The 19,048-nt window shown below is 35.2% G+C and overlaps 1 protein-coding gene across 2 annotated transcripts in view; it reads left to right on the plus strand.

The window, feature by feature from the left end:
* UGGT2 (UDP-glucose glycoprotein glucosyltransferase 2) overlaps nt 1-19,048 on the plus strand; it is a 246,456-nt gene that overhangs the window by 147,345 nt on the left and 80,063 nt on the right. For both annotated transcript variants that reach the window (XM_012458621.2, XM_012458622.2), the window contains exons 20-22: nt 772-866; nt 13,248-13,454; nt 15,361-15,492. In XM_012458621.2, coding sequence (XP_012314044.1) covers nt 772-866; nt 13,248-13,454; nt 15,361-15,492 — 434 coding nt within the window. The remainder of the gene's footprint in view (nt 1-771; nt 867-13,247; nt 13,455-15,360; nt 15,493-19,048) is intronic.

The raw sequence follows: 19,048 nt of genomic DNA on the forward strand, positions 1-19,048 counted from the left end.
TGAAGGTTGCAAGTGAAATCAAGGCTGTCCGTTTTGTTATTTTTTTTTCTTTCATTAACCAAAGCCAGTTTTTATATGGTTAGATCATGCTGACTGTGATAATAACTGTAGTTTCAAATCTATTCAGAAGTAAGTTTTAGGTATAGCAATTTTTTTAATAATTATTTTAAATTGGTAGCCTGGTTGTAAGGACCAGTTTTTCTGTAGGTTTTATTGAAGGCCAGATAAGTATCATTTCAGGTGTTATCTGCTTAATGCTGGATGAAATTAAACCCATTTAATTGAGACTTCAGAATATTGATGGAACAAGATGATATAAATTTGGCCACGTTCATGATAGCTAAACAGTTTGAAATAAATGAACTATAAGCTAATAAAATATTGCTGTTTTCTATATCTACTAATAAGCTTGATTGTTCTGGTTTTACATACATGTGGGATATAAAAAACAATTTTCCTTTTTTTTTTTTTTACAAATGTAGCTAGAAGGCAGATTTGCTTACCAACACTGGGAGCTTTATATAACCTTATATAATGAATTACCCTTGTAGCATTTTTATATGTAATTTTATATGTGTTTATATTTATATGTATGTATGTGTACATGCATATATACATCCAAGTGTAAAATTTTAGCAATCTTTGCTTATTTTTAGAAATATTATTTTGATATATTTATTATTATTTTTATGTGTTACCTATAAATGTTCCCCTGGTTTTTGTTTTATTTTTAAAGAGAGTTAATTTGACTAAACTGTTTGAAACTTTCAGATGACAGTATAATCTCTGCAGTCACTCTGTGGATTATTGCTGATTTTGATAAGCCTTCTGGGAGAAAACTTCTTTTTAATGCATTAAAGCACATGGTGAGTACCTAGATATTCTTACTAATAATTTTAATTTATTGCAATTTAAGGAAAGCAATATGAAGAACATGCATTAAATGTTTTTTTCCTCTTCATGTTAATGTTTTAATTAAGTGGACTAAGGCAGGAATTCAAATTTAGTCTTCATTTAAGACAGGTAACTTTGCTCAGGAAAAGTAAAATCTACCTGTTTTCTGTGATTGATGACACATATTCTCTGGTAGCCCTTGTGATCAGACAGACATACACATATCTCATATCGATTACAGTAGGATATTAAAACAAAGTAAATAACTCTAGAGCCTATCACTACTTCAGTGACCCAAAATCCACTATTTACCAACAATAGCTAGTAATAGCAATTTTTGGTCACATAATTAAGCAGCACTTTCTTTCCCTGACTATTTTTAAAAAACTAAGTGAATTGATCTCACTGAAGAATATTTTAAGCCTTAAGTCAACATTAAATTTCTTGTTATTAGTTATAAACCAGTATACTTCAAAAGGATACATTTCTGTATATAAAAGTACTCTTTCACAACCTTCTGTATTTCTAAGGTAATAGATAAGTTTATCTGGATAAAAACATACTTCAGAAACATAAACCAAAATATTTTATGGAATTGTTTTTATATTAGCTAAGTATAAATATATTCCCATATAACAAGTTACCACTTGGTGGCTTAAAACAATGAACATTTATCTTAGCAGTTTCTGAGGTTCAAGAATTTAGGAGCAACTTAGCTGAGAGGTTCTAGCTTAGATTCTTTTACGAGGATATAGCTAAGATGTTGGTTATAGTTGCAGTGATCTGAAGGCTTCACTGGAGCCAGGTGGACAAGCTTCTAAGATGATTCACTTACATGCCACTGCAGGAGTCCTCAGTGTTGCACTGGCTTTTTGCAGAGTGCTTCATTCCATTGCCACATAGACCTGTTTTTGGTATTACTTAAGTGCCCTCACAACATGGCACCTTCCTTTTTCCAGAACAAGTGATAAAGAGATAAAAACTGAGCCACAATGTCACTTACAATCTAGCCTCAAAAGTTAACACACAGTATTTTCTGTTTGTTAAGCAAATAATTTCTGTTCAGTATGAGAGGTGCTATACAGGGCATGAATACCAGGAGATGGGGATCGTTGGGGCCATCTTGGAGACTATAGCCACCACATTAAGAATAAATAATACATCTTAAATGAAACATTTTTATTTCATATTAGACCATGTCAGAATGCATTTGGGCTTTATTCCATAGCCTGCAGATCAGAAAATTTCAAAAAATAGCTGTTTGGGATTTATTGGGAGAAATTAACTTTTTCCTGCTGTTTCTTCTCAAAAAGTTCTGGGTGTGTTTATTCTTTGAGAGGCTGACAAACTGCCTTTCTTCAGTGCTTACAATGTATCTAGCAGATAACTTTCTCTTGATTTAGTTGCTGCTTCTGTAACTTTCAGAAGTGCTATCTTTTTGATAATTGTTTATTTCTTATAGGATGGATGGTTATTTTTATTGTCCCAAAGTTTTTCAAAACCCAAGTATCTTTAAAACAACAAATTAAAAACACTATAATATATGAAGTAGAATTATGAGGACAAGAAACAATTTTGGATCCCAAAATGCTATCTGTTGGAATTATAAAAATAAAAAAAAAAGATAACCTTTGTCTAATGAAATCATTTCATGGTAGTTTTACTTTCACCCAAGTATTTTACCTTTTTTTCTGGTTATTTAAATATCACATGTTCCTTGTAGAAAATCAGAAGTACATAAAATCAAAGATTAACAAGGAAGAAAAAGTAATCACCCATAAAACCTCTTTTAATGTTTAGGTGTATTTCCTTCCTGGGTTTTTTTATATTCATTTTTACATGGTTTAAATTACCACTTACAATTTTATCAAAATTGTTTTCTTATGTCAAACAGTGTGTCAAAAAGAATTCAAATGGATACATGATAAACTGTCTACATGGAAATATCTAGTAACATTGAAAATTCAGGTGGTTTTGGTTTTTGCTACTGTTGATATTCATATAGTCATAAATAATTTTCAATGTGTAGCTTACCTGTTATTTTTTATTATCTCTTAGAATAGTTTATTAAAAATGACCCCATCTGTACTGAAAATATCAAATTCTCCAGACATGGTGGCACGTGCCTGTAATCCCAGCTACGGGGGAGGCTGAGGCAGGAGAATCCCTTGAACTCAGGAGGCAGAGGTTGCAGTAAGCTGAGATCGCACCATTGCACTCCAGCCTGGGTGACAGAGTGAGTCTCCATCTCAAAAAAAAAAAAAAAAAAAAAAAAAAAAATGCATTTACTGAGCCCAGGCATAGTGACTCATGCCTGTAATCCCACCTAATCCCTAGGCTAAGAAGGGAAGGTTGCATGAGGCCAGGAGTTCAAGCTTAGTCTGGGCAACACAGCAAGACTCTGTCTCTAAAATAAATTTTTTTCAAACAATTAGCCAGATATGGTGATGTATGCCTGTAGTCCCCACTATTAGAGAGGCTGAGTTGGGGAGGATCACTTGATCCCAGGAGTTTGAGACTGCAGTGAGCTATGATCACACCACTGCACTCTAGCCTGGGCAGTAGAGTGAGACCCCATCAATCAATCAATCAATCAATCAATCAGTCAGTCAATAAAAGAATGTACTGAATATAAGGGTTGTTAACATTTTTAGACGCCTAATAATTTTTAAGAAATGTCTTTCCAAATGGTTGTGAACTTTCATAGTTTTTGAGAGGATCTGTCACATCACAGTGTTGAAAGCCTTGATTTTTGTTATACCTAAATCTTTCTGCCAATTTAAAAAAACAAGATGGTTTCTTTTAAAATTATTATTATCATTATTATTATTTTTTTGAGACAGGGTCTCACTCTGTCATCCAGGCAGCAGTACAGTGGTGTGATCTCAGCTTACCACAGCACCCACCTCCTGCGTAACTTGGGACTACAGGTGCATACCATCATGCCCAGCTAATTTTTGTGTTTTTTTGTAGAGACGGGGGTTTTGCCTTGTCACCCAGGCTGGTGTCAGACTCCTGAGCTCAAGTGATCCACTCACTTCTGCTTCCCAAATTGCTGAGATTACAGGTGTGAGCCACTGTGCCTGGCCAAAAATGGCTTCTTATTTGTATTTATTTGACAAGTAGTGATGGAAACATTTTTCTTTCAGTGTGACTTTATATTTATTTATTTTTAGCTTAGATGGAGGGGGCACATGTGGAGATTTGTTACGTGGGCATATTGTGTGATGCTGAGATCTGAGCTTCTAATAATCCTGTTGCCCAAGTAGCAAACATAGTATCTGATAGGTAGTTTTTCAACTCTTGTGGCCCCCTTTCTCTCTCCCTAACCCCTTGTGGAGTCCCCAGTGTCTATTCACATGTTTGTGTCCCTGAGTATCCATTGTTTAGCTCCCAGTGAGAACTGCAGCATTTGATTTTCTGGTTTTGTGTTAATTCACTTAGAATAATGGCTTCCAGCTGAGCCCATGTTGCTGCAGAGTACATGATCTCATTCTGTCAATCAATGTGTATATTGATTTCAATCTGCACATATTGTGTAGAATTCCATGGTGTATATGAGTCACATTTTCTTTATCTACTCCACCATTGATGGACACCTAGGTTGATTCCATGTCTTTGCCATTGTGATAAACATGAGTGCAGGTGTCTTTTTTGGTGGAATGATTTATTTTTCTCTGGACGTATACCCAGCAAGGGAATTGTTGGGTCAAATGGTAATTCTGTTTTTAGTTCTCTGAGAAATCTCCAAACTACTTTTCACAGTGGGTGAACTAATTTTCATTCCCACTGTGTTTAAGCGTTCCCTTTTTCTCTGCAACCTCGCGAGCATCTGTTATTTTTTGACTTTTTAATAATAGCAATTCTGACTAGTGTGAGATGGTATCTCATTGTGGTTTTGATTTGCATCTCTCTGATGACTAGTGATATTGAGCATTTTTTCATGTTTGTTGGCTGCTTGTATGTTGCCTTCTTAGAAGTGTCCGTGTCCTTTGCTTACTCTATAATGGGGTTATTTGTTTTTGTTCTCTTATTTAGGGAACATTTTTCTATGTTTGTTAGTCAGTTATGTTTCTTTTTTGAATAAGTATTTTTCTGTAACTTTGTCTGGTGCTCCTGGGGGAAAAAAAAAATTTTACAGTGTGACTCCCTACCCACTAGTCTGTCCTTCCAAGTCGGAGAGGCATGCTAACACTGCTTCCTATCCGATATCTAGAAAACAGCAACAACAAAAACACTGTCACCACTGTTTTTTTTCAACTTTTATTTTAAGAGTCCATGTGCAGGATGTTTAGGTTTGTTACATAGGTAAATATATGCCGTGGTGGTTTGCTGCACAGATCATCCCATTGCTAGATATTAAGCCCTGCATCCCTTAGCTCTTCTTCCTGGTGCTCTCCCTCCCCACACCCCACACCCCACACCCCACACCCCACACCCGCAATGGGCCCCAGTGTATGTTGTTTCTGCTATTTTTTCCATGTGTTCTCATCATTCAGCTCCCTCTTAAAAAATGAGAATATGTGATGTTTGGTTTTCTGTTCTTGAGTTAGTTTGCTGAGGATAATGGCTTCCAACTCCATGTCCCTGCAAAGGACATGATTTCATTCCATTTTATGGATGCATAGTATTCCATGGTATATGTGTAACACATTTTCTTTATCCAGTCTATCATTAATGGGCATTTAGGTTGATTCCATGTCTTTGCTATTGTGAATAGTGCTGCAGTGAACATACAATGTGCATGTATCCTTATAATATTTAATGGAATGATTTATATTCCTTTGGGTATATACCCAGTAATGGGATTGCTGAGCCAAATGGTAATTTTGTTTTCAGTTCTTTGAGAAATCTTCAAACTGCTTTTCACAGTGGCTGACCTAATTTTTATTCCCACTGTGTTTAAGCATTCTCTTTTCTCTGCAACCTTGCCAGCATCTGTTCTTTTTTGGCTTTTTAGTAATAGCCATTCTGATTGGCATGAGATGTTATCTCATTGTGGTTTTGATTTGCATTTCTCTGATGATCAGTGATATGGATCTTTCTTTCCATATTTGTTGGCCACATGTATGTCTTCCTTTCAGAAGAGTCTGTTCATGTACTTTGTCTACTTTTTAATGGGGTCATTTGATCTTTTCTTGTAAATTTGTTTAAGTTTCTTGTAGACTCTGGATATTAGACCTCTGTTAATGGATAGATTGCAGAAATTGTTTCCCATTTCATAGGTTGTGTGTTCTCTCTGATGATAGTTTATTTTGCAGTGCAGAAGCTCTTTTGTTTAATTATTACTATATCTCATTTGTCAATTTTTGCTTTCATTGCAATTCCTTTTGGCATTTTTGTCATGAAATCTTTGCCCATGTCTATGTCCAGAGTGGTATTGCCTAGATTTTCTTCTAGGGTTTTAATAATTTTGGGTTTTACATTTAAGTCTTTAATCTATCTTGAATTAATATTTGTATAAGGTGTAAGGGAGGGGTCCAGTTTCAGTTTTCTGCATATGACTAACCAGCACTTCCAACATCATTTATTAAATAGTGAACCCTTTCCCCATTGCTTGTTTTTGTCCATTTTGTCAAATTATCAGATGGTTGTAGGTGTGTGATCTTATTTCTGAGTTCTCTTTTCTGTTCCATTGGTCTATGTGTCTGTTCTTCTACCAGTACCATGCCATTGTGGTTACTGTAGCCTTGTATATTTTGAAGTCGGTTAGTGTCATACTCCAGCTTTGTTCTTTTTGCTTAGGAATGGCTTGACTATTTGGGCTCTTTTTTGGTTCCATATAAATTTTAAAATCACTTTTTCTAAATATATGAAGAATGTCACTGTTAGTTTAATAAGAATAACATTGAATCTATAAATTACTTTGGGCAGTATGGCCGTTTTTACAATGTTGATTCTTTCAATCCATGAGCATGGAATTTTTTTTTCCATTGGTTTGTGTCCTCTCTGATTTCCTTTGAGCAGTGGTTTGTAATTCTCCTTGAAGAGGTTCTTTACTTCCCTTGTTAGCTGTATTCCTAGGTATTTTATTCATTTTGTAGCAATTGTGAATGGGATGGCTCTCTGCTTATTTGTTAGTGTATAAAAATGCTAGAGAGTTTTGCACATTGATTTTGTATCCTGAGACTTTGCTGAAGTTGTTTATCAGCTTAAGATGCTTTTGGGCTGAGATGATGGGGTTTTCTAGATATAAGATCATGTTATCTGCAAACAAAGAAAATTGGACTTCCTCTCTTCCTATTCGAATACCCTTTATTTCTTTCTCTTGCCTGATTGCCCTGGCCAGAACTTCCAATACTATGTTGAATAGGAGTGGTGAGAGAGGGCATCCTTGTCTTGTGCCAGTTTTCAAGAGGAATGTTTCCAGCTTTTGCCCATTCAGTATGATATTGGCTGTGAGTCTGTCATATATGCCTTTTACTGTTTTGAGGAATATTCCTTTAATACCTGGTTTGTTGAGCATTTTTAACATGATGGGATGTCAAATTTTATCAAAGACCTTTTCTGGATTGATTGAGATAATCATGTGGTTTTTGTCTTTAGTTCTGTTTATATGATGAATCACATTTATTGATTTGTGTATGTTGAACCAACCTTGCATTCTGGGGATGAAGCCAACTTGATCCTGATGGATGAGCTTTTTTATGTGCTGCTGGATTTTGTTTGCCAGTAGTTTATTGAGGATTTTTGCACTGATGTTCATCAAGGATACTGGCCTGAAGTTTTCTTTTTTTGTTGTTGTATTTCTGCCAGGTTTTGGCATCAAGATGATGCTGGTGCCATAGAATGAGTAAGGGAGGAGGCTTTCTTCAATTTTTTGAAATAGTTTCAGTAGAAATGGTACCAGCTCTTCGTTGTACCTCTGGTAGGATTCAGCTGTGAATCTGTCTGGCCCTGGGCTGTTTTTGCTTGGCAGGCTATTTATTACTGCCTCAATTTCAGAACTTGATGTTGGTTTATTCAGGGATTCAGTTTCTTCCTGGTTCAGTCTTGGGAGGGTGTATCTGTCAATGAATTTATTTATTTCTTCTAGATTTTCTCTTTTATATGCATAGAGGCATTTATAGTATTCTCTTATGGTTGTTTGTATTTTTGTGAAGCCAGTGATGATATGCCCCGTATCACTTCTGATTGTGTTTATTGGATCCTTCTCTCTTTTCTTCTTTGTCTAGCTAGTGGTATATTTCATTAATTTTTTTCAAAAAAAAACAGCTCCTGGATTGGTTAATTTTTTTTTTGAAGGGTTTTGCATGTGTGTAACCCCTTCAGTTCAGCTCTGATCTTGGCTATTTCTTGTCTTCTGCTAGCTTTGGGGTTTGTTTGCTCTTGTTTCTCAAAATCTTTTAATTGAGATGTTAGGTTGTTAACGTGAGATCTTTCTAGCTTTTTGATTTGGGCATTTAGTGCATTTTTCTATTAACACTGTTTTAGCTGTGTCCTAGAGATTCTGGTACATTGTCTTTTTGTTCTCATTAGTTTCAAAGTACTTCTTGATTTCTGCCTTAATTTCATTATTTACTCAAGAGTCATTCAGGAACAGGTTTTTCAATTTTCATGTAGTTGTGTGATTTTGAGTGAATTTCTTAGTCTTCAGTTCTACTTTGATTCTGTTGTGATCTGAAAGATTGTTATGATTTCACTTCTTTTGCATTTGCTGAGGAGTGTTTTCTTCCAATTATGTGATAGATTTTGGAGTAAGTGCCATGTGGCAATGAGAAGAATGTATATTCTGTTGGTTTTTGGTGGAGATTTCTGCAGATATCTATCAGGTCCACTTGATCCAGAGCTGAGTTCAGGTCCTGAATATCTGTTAATTTTCTGTCTTGATGATCTGTTTGTCTAATATTGTCAGTGGGGTGTTAAGGTCTCTTGCTATTATTGTGTGGGAATCTACGTCTCTTTGTAGATCTCTAAGAATTTGCTTTATGAAGCTGGGTGCTTCTGTATTGGGTGCATATATATTTAGGATGGTTAGCTTTTCTCATTGAATTGAACACTTCACAATTGTGTAACGTTCTTTTCTGATCTTTGTTGATTTTAAGTCTGTTTTGTCAGAAACTAAGATTGCAACCCCTGCTTTTTTTGTTTTCCATTTGCTTGTAAATTTTCCTTTATCTCTTTATTTTGCGCTTATGTGTGTCTTTCCATGTGAGACGGATCTCTTGAACACAGCATGTTGATGGGTCTTCACTCTTTATCTAGCTTGCCATTCTTTGTCTTTTAATTGGGGCATTTAACCCATTTAAGTTTAAAGTTAGTATTGTTATATGTGAATTTGATGCTGTCATCCTGATGCTAGCTGGTTATTTTGCAGACTTGTTTATGTGGTTGATTCATAGTGTCACTGGTCTGTGTACTTCAGTGTGTATTTGTTGTGGCTGCTAATAGCTTTTCCTTTCCATACTTAGTGCTTCCTTCAGAAGTTCTTGCAAGGCAGGCCTGGAGGTGATAAATTCCCTCAGCATTTGCTTCTCCTTCACTTATGAAGCTCAGTTTGGCCAGATATGAAATTCTGGGTTGGAAATTCTTTTCTTGGCCCCCAATCTCTTCTGGCTTGTAGAGTTTCAACTGAGAGGTCTGGTGCTAGTCTGATGGGCTTCCCATTGTAGATGACCTTGCCTTTCTCTCTGGCTGCCCCCTAACATTTTTTTCTTTTATTTTGACCTTGGAGAATCTGATGATTACATGTCTTGTGGTTGATCTTCTCATGGAGTGTCTTACTGGGGTTCTCTGCATTTCCTGAATTTGAATGTTGGCCTTTCTTGCTAGGTTGTAGAAGTTCTGTTGCATGATATTCTGAAGTACATTTTTCAACTTGGTTCTGTTCTCCCAGGTACCCCATCAGTCATAGGTTTGGTCTTTCTACATAATCCCGTAGTTCTGGGAGGTTTTGTTTGTTCCTTTTCTTCTTCTTCTTCTCTTTTTTAATGTTGTCTGCCTGTCTTATTTCAGCAAGATAGTTTTCAAGTTCTGAATTTTTTTCCTCTAGTTGGTCTGTTTGGTTATTGATACTTGTGGTTGCATTGTGAAGTTCTCGTGTTGTTTTTCAGCTCCATCAGGTCATTTATATTCCTCTCTAAACTGGTTGTTCTGGTTTACAGCTCCTGTAATGTTTTATCATAGTACTTAGTTTCTTTGCATTGAGTTAGATCATGCTCCTTAGCTTAGTGAAGTTCCTTGTTATCCACCTTCTGAAACCTGCTTCCATCAGTTCAGCCTTCTCAGCCTCAGCCCAATTCTGTGCTGTTGCAGGACAGGTGCTGTCATTTGGAGGAGAAGAGACACTCTGGCTTTTTGAGTTTTCAGCACTTTTGCTTTGATTAATTTTCATCTTTGTGGGTTTATCTACCTTTGATTTTTAAGGTTGCTGATCTTTGAGTGTGGATTTTGTGGCTTGTATGTGTTACAATTTTATCATTGACTCAGAGAAGCATTTTGTAGATTAACATTTTGCATTTCACTTTGCATTCTGACATTTAGTGTGTGATTTTCTTGACAGTTAAAAAAATTCTCTATTAGAAGTATCAGTCTTTTACAATTTATTCATCATTTTTATACTTAGAGTTTTGTGGGGGTTTGTTTGTTTGCTTGTGTGTTCGTTTGCTTGTTTTGAGACAGAGTCTCATTTGCCAAGGCTGGAGTGCAGTGGTGCAATCTCAGCTCACTGCAAACTTCACCTCCCAGTTTCAAGTGATTTTCCTGCCTCAGCCTCCTAAGTGGCTGGGATTACAGATGTGCACACCATGCCTAGCTAATTTTTTTTTTTTTAGTAGAGATTGAGTTCACCATATTGGCGAGGGTGGTCTTGAACTCCTCATCTCAGGTGATCCACCTGCCTCAGCCTCCCAAAGTGCTGGGATTATAGGCGTTAGCCACCGCACCCAGCCACTTACAGTTTTAATCCTTTAATTATCCTTTCTATATATCAAACATATTGAGGTCAAAACAAAATAGTAACTTTTCACTTGTCCAAGGAAATTGACAAATTTTTAATTCTCTCCTTTCCTAGCCTGCTTTCTTCCATCTTTGTAAATTTAAGCAGATGCCAGTAGTTTTAAGAAACTTTACAGTAGTTGTAAGGAATATTTTAACACTTTGAATGTATCATCTCATTGCCTTCTGGCTTCTATTGTTTCTGATAAGAAGTTAGCTTTCAATATTATTGAGATTCTTCTGTATACAACGGAAAGAGCATTTCTCTTGCTCTTTTCAACATATTCGCTTTGACTTTGAACATTTTGACTGTGATGTGTCTGGCTGTGGATATCTTTACATTTATCCCTCTTGGAGTACATTGAGCATCTTAAATTTGTAAATTATATTATTAATCAAAATTAGGAAACTTTCAGTCATTTTTTAAGTATTTTCTGTTTCATTTTTCTTCTTTCTGGCTCTCCTATTATGCATATGTTGGCATGCTTAATGGTGTCCCACATTTCTCTGAGAACCTGTTCATTTTTTTTATTCTTTTTACATTTTGTTCTTCAGATTATATAATCTTTATTGATTTATCTTCCAGTTGCCATTCCAAATTGTTTACATGAAAATACATACATAACCACTTGTAAATTATTAGAATTGATTTTATAGTTTAAGGTTGTTCAATACCAGGTCAATGTACATAATTAATTCTGTTTCTAAGAGTTGCAACAAATATGAAGTACAATTTAAATAGAGATACCATTTACAATAGTATTAAAAAATCAAACCCTGGAAATTTTTGTGAAAATTGTCAAGCGGATTCAAAAACTTATCCAGAAATTCAAAGCACCAAGAGTAGCTAAAATAATCTTAAAACACAAAAAGGGATAATTGCTTTACTGAATATCAAGATCTTTGATAAAGCTACATAATTGAAAACAATTTGGTATTAGCACCAGGATAGAAAAACAGAGCAATGGAAGAAGGATAGAGAACCCAGAAACAGAGCCATGCATATATTGACACTTGATTTATTGGAAAGTTGGGTTTATGGAACAGTATGGTAATCTTTGACACTTCCCCCTTTTCACATTATACACAAAAATTGATTCCAGATGGATTATAGATCTAAACATTAAAGGCAAAACAATAAATCTTCTTAAAGACAATATAAATTATCTTTTTAACTTTAGGATAGAGAAAGATTTCTAAAATGAGACTGAAAACCCAGTAGCCATCAGGTATAATACCAATAAATTGTACTACATTAAAATTAAGGTCTGCTTCCCATCAGAACACATCATCAGTACACTACAAAACAAGCCATGGAGTGGGAAAAGCGTATCTCTACACATATAACAACAACAAAAAAAAAACCATAAGTCTTGGAAATCAAACTCCTCCAAGTCAGGGGCAAAAAAAATAATCCAAAAAGCACTGGAAGCAGATTGAACAGGCAAGTCAGAAAAGAAGCCAAAGATTCTAATTAAAGGATATTTTATATCATTATTGATAAGAGAAAAGCAAATTAAAACCCTGATGGTGTATCTTTACATATGTATGAAAATGATTTAAATTAAAATCTGACAATACAAGGTGTTTCTTAGGCTGTGAGGTAATGGAACTCTTATATATTGCTGGTGGAAGTGAAAACTAGTTCAATTATTTTGAAAAAACTGTTTAGCATCTTCTGAAATGGAAGAGATGTATATCCTGTTTGTAGAGCTCTAAACTGGAAAAAACTCAAACGTCCAGCAACAGTAGAATGAAGAAAAGAGTATGCATGTTGATATGATGGACTTCTGTACAATACCAAAAAATAAACTCACTACAGCTACAGAAAACAGTATTGATAAATCTCACATTGTTCAGTGGGGAAAGAACACAAAATAATACTGTATGATTCCATTTACATGAAGTTTATATTGATTAAATGTTTAGCAATGCAAGATTAGGGGATAAGCTATAAAGAAGAGCAAAGTTGTTATTACCATAAATGACAAGAGAGTGGTTGTTTTTAGAAAAGTTGGAGGGTGCGTTAATTGACAGAGATCTGAGGAATATTTGGGGTGTTGCTGGCAGTGCCATTGACCAGGATAGTAGTTTCATGGGTTCATTCATTGAGCTCTACATTTTGTTCTGTGTATTTTTTATTTGTGTTATTTCATATACTTATAAAAAGTTTAAATATAATGTTACATTACAAATAAATCTTTATGCAAAGATGTGAAGGAATTAGAGTTAGTAAAGTGATTGTTTTTTAGGCTTTTTCAGTGGTATATTACATTCAGTACAGTGAACAAGGGAGGACTTTGATAATGTAAGATGGTGTACGATACAGTGAACAAACTTGATGGGAAAGACAATATATTCAACTGTAAAAAGATATGTAAGATGCTGGTCTTTTTAATCTATAAATGTGTTTGCAGAAAATAAGTGTTCATAGTCGGTTGGGGATTATTTATAATCCTACATCAAAAATAAATGAAGAGAACACAGCTATTTCTAGAGGAATTTTGGCAGCTTTTCTTACACAGAAGAACAGCTTTTTGAGCAGCTTTCTTGGGCAACTGGCAAAGGAAGAAACTGCTACAGCTATTTACTCTGGAGATAAAATTAAAACATTCCTTATTGAGGTCAGTAACTATTGGTTTGAAATATTAAATATGTACGTATTGCATATTTTAAAAGTGTAAGTGAGTGTACTTTGAGATGTTGTTACTGAAAAACATTGGTAGGTTTAACAAATGGGGGTAACAAACATTTCTTTTCAAATAGGAAAAGATAAACATTAAATGATATGGATTTGCAGAGGCATTTAATAAATCACATTTCATATGTTTCATTACTTCATGATTCTTAAAGTTGATGGCATTTTAGTTAGGATATGTACTTAAGTGAACAATTGGAGGTTAAAGCATTGTATAAATAATCCTCAGGTATTTCACTGAAAGGGTCCATTATGGGGGGAATTTCAAAGATGATCCTCTAGAAAAATCATTATTCATTCAAAAAATATATATTGATTGTTTATCAGACAATGGAGGTAAACTTGTGAACAAGCAGATAGAATCCCTGTCCCTGTTCTTTGTGGAGCTTACACTGTAGCAGGAAAGACAAACAAAATATTAATAAGTGGTTTTGATTGATTTGCTTTCAAAAATCAAGTCATTAGCTAAGGATTAGAGTGGCAGTATGTAGTTTAAAGGGTCAAGGACAAAAAGAGGAAATGTCAAATATTTTTCAATTATTCTGAGATGAGAAAGTAAATTAAATACATTAGTGGAGGAAGATTTCTGGTTGTTGCTGAGGGCCCACCTGAGGCTGATGATTATAATTTAAAGTGAGATTAGCATTGGTTACATGTTTTTCTCCAGCTATATTTTACTGTTTTCATCCAGTTGCGGACTCAGCAGAGTTGTGTTTAACCAAGGTTGGGGTTTTGCCCAATGAATATGACTAAGGGGAAGCATTCAAGGAAGCTAAACATGGAAAAGGTTTTGGTTATAGTAAAGTACTCAGAGATAGAACTTGGTTAAGAGGAAATTATACCATGGGAAGGATGATGGACAGTGAATAAGTGGTAGAGTCTGTGGACTGAAAGGTTGAGTAATGGTTGATCTAGTCAGAGAGGGGACGATTGAAATGGGGATTTTGGAGATAAAGAGGATAAGGGGCTTCACAGTCCAGCACCACACCCACTGGCTACATATGGCTATGTTATACTTAAATTAAAATTAAATAAGATTTTAAATTCAGTTCCTCAGTCATAGTAGCCACATTTTGAATGCTGCATCACCATATGAGGCCATGGCTGCCATTTTAGACAGTGGAGGAGAACATTTTCATCGTCATGAGAGCATCTGGGAACTTGTTAGAAATTTAGAATTTAAGGCCCTGATTCTACTGAAGTAGAATCTTCATTTTAACAAGATACCAGGTGGTTAGTATGCACATTAATGTTTGAAAAGTACTGAGAAAGAAAAATGCACCTTAGTATGAAGGTGTAATGAGCATATGTGTGGTTTATGTTCTGTGAATATCCACATATTTTTTTTACCATGACCAAGGGTTACTTTTATTATTTCCATATTTAAATATATTATTATGAAATTGGTCTTCTGGGATTAGTATAATAGGGAGAAAGATAGTATTTCTGTTTTAAACACTTTTAAAATTGAGAATACCAAAGGAGAGGTACTGCGTTCAGAATTTAATAAATATTTTACTTCATTTTCTTCATATCAAATTTTATTTAAATTGACATTCCCTAGTAATTGACTAATCTGGTAATTTCCCTGAAATTCCCAAAGAATGAGTAGCAAACTGTATCAACTTGTAATAAGATTTAAGCATATTACAAATGACTTGGCAAAACAGAATTCTTTTTTTAAAAATGTTCTTTCAGAAGAAAATTATACTAAATAATTATTTTTTAAAGTATTATTTTAAATTTTTACTATTAAAGGAATTTTTAAAGAAAATAATTTAATATACTTACTGTTTTCTTATTAGTTTCATCAATCTTTACTTTTGCTTTAGGGGATGGATATGAAAGCTTTTGAGAAAAAATATAACACTATTGGAGTGAATATTTTCCAAACTCACCAGTTGTTCTGTCAAGATGTACTTAAATTGCAACCTGGAGAAATGGGTATTGTCAGCAATGGGAGAGTAAGTAGAAAAAGCTATTTCTTTCTTTTTCCAGTGACACTGTAATGCACTGGTCTGACTTTTTTCTGTCACAATTCACCTGATGCAACACACACAGAGGGTAGTGTTCATGAGCTGAAGACACCAGCCACAACTCAGCATAAATAAAATGGGATCATGACACACTTCCCCTTCCTTCATCCTTCCCCCATTCGGTGATGACGATGATGTGGATGAGAAAGAATGTTCTTTATGTGTCTTGCTTTTATTTTCTTCTAATATAAGTATTAGAACAAATAACACACATCAAAAACATTGTCATTGAGAATCACTGTTGTAGTAAATAGGTTATTATGTCTTTTTTCTCGTTCCTACATTTGTTTATGTTAAATAGCATTAGATACTATTATAAGTTTTGAAGTATCAAATAGTATAAATTGCTATGTAATATTTATTAATAAAATATTTACAAAGCTATAGGAAGAAAATCTCTTACTTTGACCACCCTAATAAAACTTACTGTTAATAGCCTATTATTTTTCCTTCCAACCCTTTTTTCTACCATACATGGATAACCATTTCTGTTTTTTTCAAAATACATGGTTATAATCCTATAATGTATAATTTTATATCATGATTTTTCTGTTAATATAAATATTTTTCTGATTAGAGTCTTTGTAGACACATACAGAATAAATGGATATCTATATGTTAATTTTTTTTTTTTTTTTTTTTTTTTTTTTTTTGAGACGGAGTTTCACTCTCGTTACCCAGGCTGGAGTGCAATGGCACGATCTCGGCTCACCGCAACCTCCGCCTCCTGGGTTCAGGCGATTCTCCTACCTCAGCTTCCTGAGTAGCTGGGATTACAGGCACGCGCCACCATGCCCAGCTAATTTTTTTGTATTAGTAGAGACGGGGTTTCACAATGTTGACCAGGATGGTCTCGATCTCTTGAGCTCGTGATCCACCCGCCTCGGCCTCCCAAAGTGCTGGGATTACAGGCTTGAGCCACCGCGCCCGGCCTATGTTAATATTTTTAATATGATAGTAAGATTTTATTTCATACAAATTGTTTAAGTAAAATGAATCTGGTGCTTAGATTTATTAAGAAATCAACTAATGCAGTGTGTTCGACATATCTGTGGCTTGAATTTTCAAATTATATATCCCTAAATCATCTTCAGAGTTCTAATGCACTCTTAATGTTTTATTTGTTTTTCACTTATTTATGAACTCTGTTCACGTGCATGTTAGATTCAGGTTCATCTGTGTACAGTGCTATTTTACACACAAATGACAACAGCTGCCATTTATTGTAAAAAGCATTGGTGACTTTTTGTAGTGAGATATTTAGAGCTCTATAAATGGAAGTACTTTTTCCTCTTTAAAAGTTGCTTTGGGAGGAAATACAGTTTTTAAAAACATTTCTGAAGCTTTTGGCTGTCTTTGGCCATGTCAAGGTTTTTAAGGAATAAAGAGGGAAACAGTGGCACCTGTTTTATCTAGTACTTTTCCTTTTAGTTATACACTAGGGAAAAGCTACCCTGCGTCGCCTTTGTCACTTTGATATAATTCGTATAGTGTTACTGACTTTAATGATAACAACTACTAGATACAGTTATGTTCAACTTAGTTCTCATAAACATAAATCTACGTTTATGTCTCAAAACGTAAAACTATATTTTGTCCTCAGTTTCCTTAAAATTGACAAAAAATATTAAGATATTAATCTTACACCTACTGTGAATCGAACATTCTTCTAGATTCTGAAGGCACAGAAGTAAACAACTGTGTTTTCATGGGGCTAACGTTTTGATGAGTAGAGACAGACAACAAACAGTACCCTTACTGACAAGGCATCTATCTTAAGTATGTTTATGCTGCTACAAAAATATGTCACAGACTGGCTAATTTATAAAGAGCAGAAATTTATTTCTTACACTTCTGGATGCTTGGAAATTTAAGGCCAAGGTGCTGCTACTGATGTCTGATGAGGGCTGCTCTCTGCTTCCAGGATGGCCCCTTGTTGCTGTTTTTACATATTGGAAGGTAGAAGGGCAACAGAGTGCTGCCTTCAATCCTGAATTATTTTATTACAAGGATACAAATTCCATTCATAAGGGCAGAGCCCTCACGGGTGAATCATCTCCCAAAGGCCAGACCTCTTAATGCTATCACATTGGCCACTAAGTTGCAACACATGGATTTTGAGGGACACCTTTGCCTTAGTCTGTTTTGTGCTGCTGTAACAAAATACCTGAGACTGTATAATCTCAGAAAATTATTAAAGAGCAGAAATTTATTCTCTCATACTTCTGGAGTCTGGGAAGTCCAAGATCAAGGCATTGACATCTGATGGGAGCTTTCTTGCTGCATCCTCACATGGCAGAAGGCCGTGGGGCAAAAAGGGGATGAATGCTATGTTCTTACATAGCAGGAGAGAGCAAACTCACACCTGAAGGCCTTTTTATAGTGACATTAATCCATTTTGAGGTCACAGCCCTCATTACCTAAACACCTCCCATTAGGCCCTAGCTCCCAACTCTGTTGCATTGGGGTTCAGTTTTAACATGAATTTTGGAGAGGACAAAACCATTCACACCATAGCACATTCTTAGCAGGGTCATTTGGGCAAAGAACTAAAGAAGGTGAGGGAGGAAGCCATGCCAAATATCTGGAAGAGGATTGTTCTAGACAGCAGGTACAGTGCATGCAAAGGATGTGAGGTGAGATCATGTCTGTGAATCCTGTGAATCATGTCTGCGATTCTAAGAATAGCAGGTAGGAAGAGAGCAGTCAGGAGAGAGGCTCAAAGAAGTAGCTGGGGGCAATCATACTGGGTTTTATAGGCAGTTTAAGGACTCCCACTTTACTCTGAATGAGTTGGGAAGTACATAGTTCTGGGCAGGAGAGTGTCATCGTCTAGCTTATGTTTTATTTGGATCACTAGAGGCTGTTAACATTGAGAATATAGGGGTCAGGGAGCCAGTTGGGAGATACTGCAGTAGTCCAGAGAGATGATGGTCCAAGTGGTGGTAGCGAGAAGCGGATATGGGATGTATTTTGTATGAAGAATGGACAGGAATTGTCCAGGGACTTTGGTGTGAGATGTGAAAGAACTAAGTTACTGGCAGAATGGAGTTACTGTGGATCAAGATGAGGAAGGCTGTAGAATGAGTGGGGTTGTCAGGAGAAGTGTAAGAGGAAAGAGAATGCAGTTTGGACCTTCAAACAGACTTGTTGAGAGGGTGATTGAATATGAGTGTAGTTCAGAGAAAAGATTGGGGCTGGAGATAGATATTAAGTCCAATTATGTTGACTTTTTTATGTTGACTAATGGAAAAATATAATTTCGATTATCCTTTCATTTGTAGAACTGTGGTTTTAATAGAAAAGTATATTGGAAAATAAGTACTGTGGTTTATGAGCAATAATGTAATACTTAGCTTATTCTGTCTGAAAGTAATGCTATAAAGCATAATAATCACAGCAATGTGGCAGATGTTATAAAATTTGGAATCAGTTTAATGCTTGAAATAAGTATGATATTTTAGTATAAATCTTCATTCTGACT

The sequence above is a fragment of the Aotus nancymaae genome, unplaced genomic scaffold (assembly GCF_030222135.1).
Source record: "Aotus nancymaae isolate 86718 unplaced genomic scaffold, 86718_ANA_hifiasm-v0.15.2.pri h1tg000048l, whole genome shotgun sequence".
Lineage (NCBI taxonomy): Eukaryota > Metazoa > Chordata > Mammalia > Primates > Aotidae > Aotus > Aotus nancymaae.